The sequence below is a fragment of the Lineus longissimus genome, chromosome 13 (assembly GCF_910592395.1).
Source record: "Lineus longissimus chromosome 13, tnLinLong1.2, whole genome shotgun sequence".
NCBI lineage: Eukaryota > Metazoa > Nemertea > Pilidiophora > Heteronemertea > Lineidae > Lineus > Lineus longissimus.
In genome coordinates, this window is record NC_088320.1 from 2,457,729 (window position 1) to 2,472,545 (window position 14,817).

The 14,817-nt window shown below is 41.3% G+C and overlaps 1 protein-coding gene across 4 annotated transcripts; it reads left to right on the forward strand.

Moving 5' to 3' along the window:
• Positions 1 to 384: 384 nt before the first annotated feature.
• On the forward strand, positions 385 to 11,978 carry LOC135497588 (peptidyl-prolyl cis-trans isomerase G-like). Of its 4 annotated transcripts, none has more exons than XM_064787358.1 (17): positions 385 to 554; positions 2,534 to 2,609; positions 2,880 to 2,954; positions 3,296 to 3,403; positions 3,704 to 3,748; positions 4,569 to 4,656; positions 6,567 to 6,596; positions 6,817 to 6,959; positions 7,071 to 7,293; positions 7,396 to 7,645; positions 8,036 to 8,295; positions 8,523 to 8,594; positions 8,814 to 9,422; positions 9,572 to 9,670; positions 9,868 to 10,159; positions 10,334 to 10,494; positions 10,809 to 11,978. In XM_064787358.1, exons 2-17 carry the CDS (start codon positions 2,549 to 2,551, stop codon positions 11,605 to 11,607), a joined length of 3,315 nt encoding a protein of 1,104 aa, XP_064643428.1. In that variant the 5' UTR covers positions 385 to 554; positions 2,534 to 2,548; the 3' UTR covers positions 11,608 to 11,978. The 4 variants fall into 4 exon arrangements, with proteins under 4 accessions (XP_064643428.1, XP_064643426.1, XP_064643427.1 ...); XM_064787356.1 differs by lacking the exon at positions 385 to 554 and adding an exon at positions 1,900 to 2,225; XM_064787357.1 differs by lacking the exon at positions 385 to 554 and adding an exon at positions 1,900 to 2,225 and having other exon boundaries at positions 7,402 to 7,645.
• The last annotated feature ends 2,839 nt before the right edge of the window (positions 11,979 to 14,817 follow it).

Genomic DNA, 14,817 nt, shown 5'->3' on the forward strand with positions numbered 1-14,817 from the left:
ATGAGACAGTACCGGCCCAAGACCAGCCTGGCCCCTTCAAAGCTTATTTTGGACTAATGAGACAAGTGCAGGACTTTCACGAATAACGTATTTTTCTACTATCTAAGAGCTGAAACAAAATTGGAAAAGCATCAAACACGTTCAGGAAAATAGTTTACTGATGAACCAGCAGAAGAACAAACATACTGCCTTGAACATACTGCGATAATAATGCCACACGTGCGCATCCGTATTTCCCGCGTTAGGTCGTTAGGAACATATGAACAAGTGGCGTCACCTGTTATTACAAGAAGAACTCCAACATCTCTGGGTAGGTGTAAACTGTTGATGAAATGCGCAATTTGATTGAAAAATATTTAAAAAAACAAACGAATATCAAGCCACCAAAGTTAGAGGACCCCCATCAACATTTTCATCAGCAATAATATTAACAGTTTACACCTTCCCGACATAGACATCGAGGTCGAGGATGTAACAAATCGCGTCAACTCGGGCAGCACGTACTTTCGGGGAATAGTCCAAATCGCAATTTTCATTTCCGATAATTTTAGTCGGTAAGAATCGTTATTTTCTCTTAGAGTATTTGAATTCATACCTTGATGTTTTACTAATCTTTGCATTACATACCCGTCCTCCGTGTCATTTTATCCAGATTGTCGCATTTTGGCTAATTTTGATATAAATGAGAGGTGAGAGAACAATAAAATTTAAATGTGTGTTTTACTATGTATTCATTCAATACACAGGATGTCCCAACACTAACAGCACAACACACATTGCCAGCCATGGCTCTCATCATCGATCATGGGCCATGGCCATGCCTGGTGACTGGTGTTGAGACACCCTGTGACTATGTGTATATTCACTTTGAAAGAAATCTCAGAAATGCTTTCGAATAAGGCATTCTCAGTGAAAGATTGAACTTGAACATTGAAGTGACAGTGTGAGTGTGTTATTTCCTTTTTAATCTGGATCAGAACTTGCAATATGGCTCTTCCCTGCACGTGGCTGATCTATTAGTATTATTCCATGCACATGAACCATCAATCTTACCGAAGATATATAGTCCGTCTTTCAATATTGATTGTACATTTGGATTATAGTCCGTCTTTCAATATTGATTGTACATTAGGAGAATGTCCCCAGGGCCCAGGGTTACTTTCGTGTGTGTGTGGCATTGTTATGTCTCTATTCTCTTCATTCCACTTGTAGTGCCATACGCTGAATCAATTCACACACCTGTCACATTCTGGGCTCATTACAGAATCAAGATTGAGGCACGTTCTTCAGTTTTCCATATGAAACAGCTGACGTAAAATTATTGATCTCCCTGCTTGAACCGGATCTGGCCAATTCTGTAAGCTTTGACCATGATACTTTTATCAAGCATAGATTAATCTTGGAGACATTAACACTTGTGGATGGACCACACAGCTGTAACAGGTTCTGCTATCTGATTGTCATTTGATTACTTTTTAGTGCAATTGATTTGAAACAGGTGTCACGCAAACAGTAGGCATTGCTGCAACTTCTGGCCGCTGCTAACAGATAAGGCCATTTAATTGTATTCCATCACATGCATACAATAACATTCATCATCCTAGACACAATGTTTATCGAAGCTTTAACCAATGGCAATAGGCACAGGTGAAAAGACTTCATTGACAGCCTATAATTGGGCTTTTTATCGCTATTTTCCCTGAAATCCTTACTCGGATAGTCACAGCACTCGGCACAGCAAGAGCAGGGTTTTTCTATCGACTCAACTTGTAAACTATTGATCAGTCATTTAACCAGCGTATACCAGGCAGGTGTCATCTGCTCCATTCACGTCCTTACACGTGATCAATACTCTCATGTGTCATTTCTTCATTCGATATTCTAATTTCAATCCATTAACATCTCAGCTGGATGGCGTGGCCATGCTTGTTCTATCGTTCCGATACACTAACATATGAATTCTGCACAGTGGAATAGCAGTTTCTTCCACATGATTGCATGCACTTGACTCTGCTTATGACGTGATCATTCCAATTTTGTCCCTGAATTGGATTTTTTCTTGAGGAATTCTGACTGTATTCTGAAAGCATCTTGCCTATTCACCAAAGGTTACATTGTATGTAGAATATTAGGAGTTCTGACTGTATCAAAACTCACTGATGGCTGTTAAGTCTGTCTCCATGCAGTCAGAATCAAAAGTGAGGATGGCTGCCAATGAAAAAGAGGTAGGATTGTGATTCTGTCTCTTGTAGATGCCTCTTTGGAGAGAATCTTGCCCTGTGCCAGTCTGTGGTAGGGTTGACGAGAATGAATAGAATTTATCAAGGACACCACACACTATGTGACAGTGGTTTATGTTTTATTCTGGCATGTGTGGATGTCATTATTTTACGAGTCTGCATCACTCACACATCAGTCAATTGTTTTTCAGCGTCTGTCCTTTAAAAATCCTTCTCTGTTCTTTTTACTTGTCAGTCAGATTACCTGTATCTTAAAAATATATTTGAAAGTATTTTTAACGTCTGTTTTGCAGGATATCGATGTGGCCATGCCTCGCCCCGGTTTGCGCCCGAGGTGCTTCTTTGATATAGAGATTGTAGGACAAACGCGTAAGTCATTCTATAGTTTCGTAAACAAAAGAGAGTTGCTTTTGATTTTGATGGTTTTCAAATGTAGAATAGTTCTAACTGCTGGACATACATGTAAACAAATGGGAGAGCTAAAGTTGATAACAATGGCACAATGTGAAATCCATTCGTAAATGTTTTGCCCCCATCATTTGGAGCAGTTGGGCAAAATGACCACTGGGCTTTGTTGAAGAGTTGCATCACAAAATGTACTTTCATAGTTTATTGAAGTAATAATCTTTGTTCTTTCAGGTGGCCGGGTTGTATTCGAGCTTTTTGCAGATATTTGTCCAAAAACATGTGACAACTTCCGGGCATTATGTAGTGGTAAGTACGTGAATTGTAAATTATACCTACATGTGCATCAAATCATGACGTTCATAGCATCCCTGTTGTATAGGACAGGGATTTGGAACACAAATAAAGGGAGCAGTGACACAGCTTTTGATTTGGACGCATCCGGCCCACCAGCCTTTTATCAAGTTTTCATGCGGTTGCTAATACTGTTGTTCGATACATTTACCAAGTTAAATTTTCACTAGAGTCACCTGGGTAAATTGTATGATGGTTTAAAAAGACTCTTATGTGCTGCACACGATCTGATTGTGTTATATCTTTTAGTATAATCCCAACTTGACGTCTAACAGTCTTATTTGCTAACCTTTCAGGTGAGATGGGTATCAGTAAAATCAGTGGTAAACCACTCCACTTTAAAGGTGCCCCGTTTCATAGGATTGTTAAAAACTTCATGATACAAGGTGGAGACTTCACAAGCGGTAAGTTTGTTGTTATAATGACTATTAGTCAACTACTCCTTTTATATGACAATAAAAATAGCTGTGATGCACTTCTTTAAAAGCCTAGAGGCTTGTGAGCCTGCCTTGTGTGAAATTCCATCTTCTGTCTGAGAACTGGTAGCCCGATTGTCTCACTGATCCAGGAGCCTGCTTACATGTGGATTATATTGGAATGTTTACGAGTGACCAGCCTTTGATTGTATTATCACTTTGAGGTTTATATTCAAGTAATATCAACTTTATCGTGACATTTAATCATATTTATTTCTCTTCTTCCAGGAGATGGAACAGGAGGGGAATCAATGTATGGAAAAACTTTTCCTGGTAAGATATGCTTTCCTGTGCATTGTTTTGTATGTATTACATTACATCAGTTGATCATCCACCTGCAGCGTAATGCCTCTTGTTTACAGCAGAACACATTATCGATGTGCTTGAATGATGCCCAACACTGTCTTGGTAAAAGGGAAATGATCGATGTTAAAATTAATGAGTACCAGCTGTTGGGTAGACTAAGTTTGATTCCAAGGCAGATGGTATGGTGTCTCGAATGATAAAGAGGGTACTTTTGCCGCTGACAATTCACCAGTAGTATCTTGTTGAGAATATCTGATTGAAAACATGGGTATGGCCATTTTCTGTAAACATTTTCAAGTGGAAAAGGGTGAAATTTACTTTTGGTACAAATGTACACACATCCAACTGTTACACTGATGCATTTACTTCTTGACTATTTGCTTTGTTGTTTATACAGTGATATGAGACCAGTGGCAGGTAGGTATGGGATGGGCCAATGTTCGAAAGTCTGATGTAGCATCCAGTGAAAACTGCACAAAATAGTGCCATGCCGTTTCTACTTGCAAATTAAGACAATATTGATATTTGGTCTTTCGTGTCCAAACTGACATAACTTTGTCAAACTTGCATTGGAACCAATATGTCCAGTTGTACTGAGTACTAGAACTTTACCCTGAGCCAAAAATTTGATATTTCACCAAAAAGGCAGTTTAAAACTGTCTGTTCAGTCACTGGAATATAATATTAGGTTTCATTCAGCTCCGACTGAGACGAAACCAATTCTTCAGGACCCTTTTCTCTCATCGACGCTTTCACAGATATTTAACGCGTATTCGGTATCTTTCAGATGAGAGTTTTGAACTTAACCACGATCGTGACATGCTTCTTTCCATGGCAAATCGAGGCAAAGATACCAATGGATCCCAGTTCTTTATGTAGGTATAGTCAGATTTTGCATTCCTCAAACCGCTTAGTTTTTGCTCGATGAATTTCTTGAATGATTGGTAAACTTCTTGGTGGGATTACTGATAGCTGATATTCCTCTGTAGTCTATTTGGAGAACCTCAGTGACCGTTTCTAGGCTTCTTGAAACATCTAACTAGCGAACTTTTCTTCAACATATGGGTGATTATCAGTGGATACATTTTAATTTTTTTAGCTTGGGGATTTTCCTTGAGGGTTGAGTACAACTGTGGGTACCGGTGATCACTTACATATTAGACATGGTTGACTGAAATCAAATGTTTGGGGTAACGCCTTCTCTATCTGTCATGTAGACTTGCTCTGGTTTGGTTTTTGTTCTAGAAGTAGGAGTTTTAAGTTTGCTTATTCTCTTGCTTGCTTTGATGTGGGTTGGATTGGTGAAAGGGAACTCAGTGAATAAATTGGAGGAAAAGCGCTGGGTTGGGCTTAGAAATGAAATAAAATATAAGAAGTGTCCTTATTTCTTGTTGCCGAATACCATGCCATTTGGCTAAAGTGCATCATGCAAATATTGGTTGGTTGCTTTCTTTGTTTATCTATCTCGGCATGGCCATTGCCCTGGTACAGTTTTTCAGCCTGTCTAATCTGCAGCTTCCTTGAATTTGTCCAAAATCGACATGTAGGTGTAGATGCGAGATTTTCATTTTCTCATGTTTTCATCGTGAATAGGCTTCGTAAAATATTTCTTATAGTAGGCTAGAATTGTTTGTCAAAATACAGCACTTTATTTTTTCTCCTGTTGACTGTTTTTTTCACATGTATAATGACTAAATACATATTTTATACATTCAGGTTCTTCCATTTGTATGTCCAAATCTTTTTCAGCTTAATTTTCCCAATTTCAGGATATTTTCCAGGTTTTAATAAAATTTTTCCACCACAATTTTTTCTCTGCCTTGAGTCGTCTCTCTCATATTTCTTTTGCCAATTTCATTATACAGACTCGTCTCCATAGCGACCTCCATCGTCAAGGTAACCAAACAAATGAATAAAAAATGCAACTCATCTCCTAGGGATGGGGTTCCAGTTCGATCATAATGTGTAATTTTTTTTCATGCAAAGTTATTTTGTCAATGCCAATTCATTGTGAATTGGACTGACCGGGTCCTTGTGTGCACCCTGGCTACCCTTACTTGATCTTAATGAACATTTTTAAAACGACCTCCTTAATACAACTTCCAGGCTGGTTTACTTCTAGATTATCAAATTGTTGTCAAAGAGCTCATTGTGTTTATTTCAATCCATCGAACATCAGAGTGACCTTCGTAAAGAATTTCTTTTTTTTGGAGTACGGTAAAGCAATATTGCCTAGGTGTGACTTCTAAATATGCGAATTTTAACAGCCTTCTCATTGGTTTCTTGTTGAATTTTGCATATAACTGATGAACCCTTAGTAGTGAAGAAAAAGAATCTGCCCTGTTAACTACTTATTTATTTCAGGATTACCTTTGACTCAACATTGAAAAGAATACTGCCATTGATTGAATACATGTACTTCTTGGTGATGGCTTTAGCAAAGATTTAGAACAGCGCATCATTTTTGTCAAAAGTGTGTTGTGTTCATTCTATTGCTTTTCAGATCCCAATAAAAAGGTATGCTGAGTATAAGAAAATGAGTGACAAGACAGACATAAACACATAGCTCTCATCCTACTCTAGCAAATTGTCTCTTACGTATCAACTTGACTTTACTATGCTAGCTGAAAATGATTGGATCCCAACTGTGAAAATAATGGTTAGCACAATGTGAAAATAATAGTTCACCCAAGTATTAAAATAATGGAGCCCCTAATATGTTTTCTGAGCTTTCAGTCAGTGTTTTCTTCCCCTTTTATCTTTCATGGGACGTCACCCTCAACAGAACCACACAGCCAGCGCCACATCTTGATGGGTAAGTATTCCGTGTCTTCTTAGGCTGGGTTGTTGTGTATTGGATTGATGTTGTCACTTGTCACAAGCATACCTTGCAAGCATACGTAAGATCTGTTGCAGTGAGCGACTTGGCGGAAAATTGCCATTTGGTGGCTGTACGGTGCGTTTACATTTTCGGCAAACTCTCTGTATCACTTTGAAGGAACATGCTTCCTAAAGCTTTATTTTCTTTTTTACAGTATCCATGTTGTGTTTGGCCAGGTGCTCCAAGGCCAAGCTCTCGTGAAACAGATCGAAAATCAGAAAGTTGACAGCAACAGTCGACCATACAATGATGTCATCATCGTTAACTGTGGGGAATTGGTGCCACAGAAGAGAAAGAGTAAGTATTTTAAATACGCTCTCTATCTTACCACGAACCGGTGCAGGCCTAATCAGTGGACCTGTATCATCCACATGACTTGTGAAAATCTAATCTTGATTTATTCTTCAGGTCGGCCAAAGAAAAGGAAACCCTCGGTGTCACTGTCAGAAGACACAAGCTCGAGCGAGTCTGAATCAAGTTCTGATTCGGATTCAGACACGAGCGATTCAGAGACTGATTCGATTGAAAGAATGAAGAAACAACGACGGAAAGCAAAGAAGTTGAAAGTGAAACGGAAGTTGGAGAAGAAAGGGAAGAAGAAGAAGAAGAAGTTAAAAAAGAGAGGGGGCAGGTGGGTTAAACCTTTCGGCTTGGTTTGGTGAAAGTTGTGCACCCTGCTATCAAAATAATAAGAATTTTGTGACCTCATCTTAAATGTCCCTTTTATTGTCAGTTCCAGTGAGAGTGAGGAGGACGGTCGCCTAAAGCCAAAATATCATAGCACAGTGCGCCCCGATGAGATACCAGATATTCCTAGACCGAGGTTCCTGTATCGAGGTAGCCCCCAACGCAGGTCTGATGATGAAGGGCGAAGGTCACCACCTCCCAGGTATGGGCGTCGTCGGTCGCCAGAAAGAGTGCCGTACAACTCCAGAGAATTTATGTCCAAGTCTGGCCGGCGCATCAAAGGAAGAGGGACTATTGTGAGTGTTATTGATGGATGTGAGATGTTGAATTGTCCTCCAATGATGTACTCTCAGAAAAACCTTCAAAGACAATGGGTGATATGAATAAAGAGTAGTAAATGCTTTTATCTAAAACTCCATGTACATTTACACTTGGCCTTTCTGTACAAAATTGAAGTAAAAGCATTTGCTAGCCTTTATTCATATCACCCCTTGTCTGCCCATAACACAAAGTGTGCACTGAAGATATTGATAACAATTCTTTTCATTTTCCACGTGGCATGACGTGGTTGTAAAAAAATGACCTCATAATTATCATGAAAGACTCAACTTTTCCATAAATTTATGATACAGAGTTTCTTTGAAAGACAACGTCAAATCATATTCCTGTTTGTTTATCCGTTCCAGCGTTATCGCACACCAACCAGATCCAGCAGCAGAGAGCGTAGTGCAACTCCACCGCATTGGCGTCGTGAACAAGAGAAGCTGCGCCATCTGGATAGGCGAGCAAGATTCGCGCAGGATGACGATCGATGGCTGAAGGGAGATAAACTGCGGGGAACTAACCAGCAGGGAAACACGATCATATCGCGTAAACTACGGGCACAGATGGCGGAGAGTTTCAGGAGGGGAGAGTATGATGATGATGAGATACCAAGACCTGGAAAGTAGGTACCAGTGTAGAAAATCTTAATCTTGGAATATTCGTGACTGTTTGAGTAGACCAGTTGGTCATGTCATGACCAGGTCAAGCTGCTTCCCGTGACTGAGTCTTTGATAACATTAGTATTTTAATAGTCAAAGTCAACGATGATCTGTCAGTGTTTCAGTTTTGTAACTCTTGCTGAGACTCTAATCTACGTGTTGGTTAAGTCCTCGTGATTTTTGTTTTCAGGCCAAGATCTATCGACTTGGGTAGCAAAGCTGATGCAAGACTCGAACGCAAACTCCGGAGAAAGGAGAAGAAGTGAGTTTACTTTTAGGGACTGGGCCATTTTGAGAAATTTTATGAAAAAGTAGGATTTACCCCAAAATAAAAAAGAAACCAATTGTACAATTGAGAAAGTTATTGTACCAAAATGAGCTGACTGTAAGTAAGAACCTTGCAATGCCAAGGTGACAAGATGAGTAAATTTAGTCGTCCATATTGTTTTTAGAAATGCAGTGAATTTCTTCTTATCTTCAGGTTAAAAAAGAAGCTGAAAAAGGAAAAGAAACATGCCAAAAAGCGCCGTAAGCAGCAGGGATCAGAATCAGAAGTCGATGTGTCGTCACCGGAGCCACCAATGTACCGGGAACCAGGTCGTCAAAGGCAACCAGGACCGGTTTCCATGTCGCCAATGCATACCGATCCTCGTTCTCGACAGCAGGAAAGAGAATTAGAATGGGAACGGGAAGAGGTTGAATTCAGCAGAAGTCGGCAAATCAAGTCGCCTTCAGTGTCCGATGGGTCGCCACCTATAGAGCAGAGTGAAACTAACGGTAGAAATGGTCGTTCGAGGTCACTGTCTCCACTTGTGAGGGAAGAGGACCCATACGGAGGGAAAAAGGGCATGAAATCGTTCCAAATCAAAACGAGCAAAAAGGAGCCAAAAGTTTTGAAAGACGACGGTAAACGTACCATGTTTCAGGATCAGAGCAGTAGCGAACGCAGCTCAAGGTCAAGGTCACCGAGTCCGAAACGACGCAGTCGGTTTGAAGAGGCGGAGGAGGAGCTTTCACCGTCAAATCCGTTGAGTCGTCTAGCGAAGATTAAGCCGATAACTATGGAACCAACTGCTCCTGCTATGGTCTCGTAAGTAATTCTTTACTTTGTTAGAGCACAACTTTCACAGTGAAAATGGTGGATCGTCTCTTTGTCTTTCTTGTCACTCATGGTTAAGGTCTGAATCAAGTGGCACCAAAATTTCCCCTCACTGATCGGATGATTTACTTATCTTACAGCGTTCTACCGCGTGGGGATTCAGAGAGCCCCCCTCCCACTCACTGGAAGCCTGGACAGAAAACATGGCGGCCCAAGAGAGAAATCATCAGGAAGGAAATGTAAGCTGACATTACTGTAAATTGGGTTGTGTTCGTAAAGCCAAAAGCTTGCAAATTTTCCCAAAATTTAATGGTTATCTTCTCGTCTTATGCAGGCTACAAATTAGCGCAAAGGTCCTATTTACTTCAGTAAGCTAAACAACTAGAAGAAGGTTTTGAAAACCATTGTAATGCAAACTGCTCATTGTATTACACAGTGAAAGAAGACTACGCACGGTGGGCACCAAGAAGGACAAAGATCCAGAGTTACCAAGGACACGTTCACCATCTCCAGAAGATGAGATAATGTCAGCCAGCTCAGAGCAGAGTGGTGACGACGGGCCTCTGGGCGATCCCATGAAATTTCTCAGCAATATTCAAGGATATGGGTCCCTTGTTCCACCTGGTGGTGAGAATGAGCACTCAAGGAGTCCAGGATTGTCGTGGTCTGGCCTTGTGAAACATGACCAGCCGCAGAGTTCGGAGCCTGAACCACTCAAGGTGAAAAAGGTGAGGTTATTGAATGGATGCACACTTATCCAAGGAAATTTGTCTGAGATGCAACCAATGTGAAGATTAACAATTTTTGGGGCTGCCAGCTTGTGAATCTACAGGACATGACCATTCATTGGAAAGCTCTCAATATTGGGTATTATCCATTTTGTCAAAAACCTTCTGTTACAGGCACTGGTCAGTAAATGGGAGCCACCCGAGGAACCAGACGATGGTGAAATTATAGAGGAACCCGATGGGATGGTCCAACTGGAACCACCTGCCAAAGTCTTCTTGATCAAGACACCCCCATTGCCAGATATCTCACAGATCGCAGTCGAGAATCAGCTCATGTAAGTAGGATCTCTATTGACATTTTTAAGCATGTTTCAAGGACATCTGGTACATGTATGCAAGCACCTTTCATGTCATCAATATATTCTGTTGTCTAACCAATGATGAAAATGTGTTTTGGTTGGTGATACAGTAAATGGCGAACTACAAGCCTAGAACAAATAACTTGCTCTCTTTCTCTCTTGGAGGACTTCCAACTCTGTCCAGGTGCTCGGGTCAACAAGTCGTTGTGCCACAGATTTGCTACGATGAACTGAAATTGTCAAGGCATTTGTACGCATTTTTCCATCAATTTCCATTACTCTTCTTGCAGATTAAGAAAATCTGACATTGGTGGTGCTATTACGAAATCAAACCTGCCGCCAAAAGTTAGCGCCTCTACGCCGATGGTTCCAAGGAACATTGCCATGGCGCAGAAGTCACAGTCAGGCCAGCTACAGAAATCTCCAGGGCACGTTCCTAAGCCTCCGTCGACACCTCCCAGAACTCCCGCTGAGGCGTCAAGACCGCCTCTGCCTATTCAGCCTCCTCTGCCGATATCCCAACCTCCCAAGCCACCAGGTCTGCCTGTACCGCCAAAACTGCCACCAAGACCGCCAGCGGAGCCGCCTAAACCATCATCAGGTCTGCCAACCAGACTCCATGGGTTGCCACCAAAGCCGCTTGCTGAGAGAATCGGTGCCTTACCTCAGAGGCCGACGAGCAGAAATATGAGGACGCGACCTCGTTCTCGTTCAAAGTCAAGATCTAGGTCACGGTCATATTCACGAAGTCGGTCAAGGTCGGGGCGCCTCACACCACCACATCGCCGGAGAAGTTACAGTCACTCATCACGCAGTTACAGCCGGTCTGTCAGTCGGTCACCAAGGAGACGACATTCGTATTCCCGCAGCACGTCAAGGTCAAAGTCAAGAAGTCCTCGCCGATCTCGGGACAGATATCGCAGGTCACGTACAACGTCAACAAGCAGGAGTCGGTCTCCAGGAGGGCGGAGAGATAGTCGCAGTGTCAGTAGGTCATATTCGAGGAGTTCAAGGTCTTATTCTAGAAGTAGGTCAAGGTCTCATAGCCCAAGGAGGCGCCGATATTCAAGTGACTCTTATTCTAATTGATCCAGGAATATGTTTTATATGAACTGACCACTCCGTGCTTGGTTGTTAATATGTGGCAATCTTGTTTAAAAATGGAGGCGATATCATGTGAATCAAATGAACCAATCTCACAGAAGTAATCTCTAAAAGAATAGAAATGTGTAAATCTGTGAATCATAGTAGGCCCTATCTGTGAATCTATGTTTTATCTTCATGAAATCCATCCAGTCCTGGATATTGAATGATGAGGTTTTGATTGAAAACATTGCTATCATCACAATTTTCTGTCTCATGTAAAGCTCTAAAGATGCATTTATCTGACAAATGTTTTGTATTTCTGTGACTGTGGTAGATGGTGTGGTATTTTAGTTCAATAAACTCATTCAGATGAACGAATGTTGCTTTTATTTGAAGTCGAAGGGAGTCCTGTGAAATACAAATAGCATTCCGCGACGTTACTATTTATAGCTCACAAGATCATTTGAATAAGATATTGATGACGTTTTAGTCACGTGACAGTCGGACATCGACACTTATTTCTACGCATTTATTGAGCTTATTTCACGACAAAGTCAATTATCTTTGACCCTGCATTGTTTTTAGCACGAATGATACCATAGAGACTAGAGTCAGAGAGAGAAATATTCAGAACAATTATGTAGTATTTCAAACACTCGGACATGTGCCAGATTGAATCCAACTGCCCTAGTTAGAAAGCCTGAATCCATTACGAAACTGCATGTTTGTCCGACATTGCCTGTAATTCAGCGATGGGGAAATAGAGGGCAGCAGCTGCAGTGACGTCATCTTCGCGGAAGGCTAAGGACCAGCACTTGTCCCATCAGAAAATAGTCGATATACATGGAACGAGTGTCATCGCCCGGGCAACCAAACTTGTCTTCGCTGACGCCTCTCGATATGACGAAGGAGTATAAAAAGCCTGAGGCTTAGGATACCCTTTGACTAATTCTGATTGGAACACTCACGGTCAGACACCAATACTTTTTTACCCCAATGTATCCTCGATAATACCAGCTGCCGATTCGAACCATCCTCGGTAGTACTCGAACGCCCGGAATCAGTATGTGCTGCAGTTTGAAAAGTTTGGGTGCAGTGCGGGGTATGATAATGAAAAAAAAATGATGAAAATTTCGACATCAGTACATGGATGATACATAGATAACAAGATAAGGAAGTAGAAAAAGAGAAAACTGCGCGAGATTCACCGGGAGTCGAACCGTAACCAGCCGATCCACAATCAAACACTCTTAGCGCTGAACCATCAAGGCTTTCATGCTTAAGTGGCGATTTTATACGCCTCTTATATGCGGTATGCAAACGAGCGCGTCGCAATTGTGACAAGGTCGCGCAGGTGGCAAAGTGAATCGCCGAAATAGTTTCAAGTAATCGTATATTTCGATGGTTGTACAGATTTTTCTCATCATATCGTATTTATATACCTCAGTGATATAAAAGATTATATTTGCAGTTGATTTAACGTTTGAATGGCCTTTTTTTAAAGTTGTTAAAAATCGAGGTCAGCAGGGTCAGAGTCAATCAATCAATTGTTTTGAAAGACTCCGGCAGGGTCAAAAGAAATAGTTGTTGGCGCCGATGATGTGTGAATATGGCGGATTTCCATCACACCCGTGAGATTTGCTCTCTAAATGGCCATGATGTGACGTAATCTTCGCGGAATGCTAATTCCCACTGTCAGTGAGAGCTGGTCTTCGCTGACGCCTCTCGATATGACGAAGGAGTATAAAAAGCCTGAGGCTTAGGATACCCTTTGACTAATTCTGATTGGAAAACTCACGGTCAGACACCAATACTTTTTTACCCCAGTGTATCCTCGATAATACCAGCTGCCGATTCGAACCATCCTCGGTAGTACTCGAACGCCCGGAATCAGTATGTGCTGCAGTTTGAAAAGTTTGGGTGCAGTGCGGGGTATGATAATGAAAAAAAAATAATGAAAATTTCGACATCAGTACATGGATGATACATAGATAACAAGATAAGGAAGTAGAAAAAAGAGAAAACTGCGCGAGATTCACCGGGAGTCGAACCGTAACCAGCCGATCCACAATCAAACACTCTCAGCGCTGAACCATCAAGGCTTTCATGCTTAAGTGGCGATTTTATACGCCTCTTATATGCGGTATGCAAACGAGCGCGTCGCAATTGTGACAAGGTCGCGCAGGTGGCAAAGTGAATCGCCGAAATAGTTTCAAGTAATCGTATATTTCGATAGTTGTACAGATTTTTCTCATCATATCGTATTTATATACCTCAGTGATATAAAAGATTATATTTGCAGTTGATTTAACGTTTGAATGGCCTTTTTTTAAAGTTGTTAAAAATCGAGGTCAGCAGGGTCAGAGTCAATCAATCAATTGTTTTGAAAGACTCCGGCAGGGTCAAAAGAAATAGTTGTTGGCGCCGATGATGTGTGAATATGGCGGATTTCCATCACACCCGTGAGATTTGCTCTCTAAATGGCCATGATGTGACGTCATCTTCGCGGAATGCTAATTCCCACTGTCAGTGAGAGCTGGTCTTCGCTGACGCCTCTCGATATGACGAAGGAGTATAAAAAGCCTGAGGCTTAGGATACCCTTTGACTAATTCTGATTGGAAAACTCACGGTCAGACACCAATACTTTTTTACCCCAGTGTATCCTCGATAATACCAGCTGCCGATTCGAACCATCCTCGGTAGTACTCGAACGCCCGGAATCAGTATGTGCTGCAGTTTGAAAAGTTTGGGTGCAGTGCGGGGTATGATAATGAAAAAAAAATAATGAAAATTTCGACATCAGTACATGGATGATACATAGATAACAAGATAAGGAAGTAGAAAAAAGAGAAAACTGCGCGAGATTCACCGGGAGTCGAACCCGTGACCAGCCGATCCACAATCAAACACTCTAAGCACTGAGCCATCAAGGCTTTCATGCTGAAGTGGAGATTTTATTCGCCTCTTATATGCGGTATGCAAACGAGCGCGTCGCAATTGTGACAAGGTCGCGCAGGGGGCAAAGTGATTTGCCGAAATAGTTTCAAGTAATCGTATATTTCGATAGTTGTATAGATTTTTCTCATCATATCGTATTTATATTACTCAGTGATATAAAAGATTATCTTTGCAGTTGATTTAACGTTTGAATTGCCTTTTTTTAAAGTTTTTAAAAATCGAGGTCAGCAGGGTCAGAGTCAATCAATCAATTG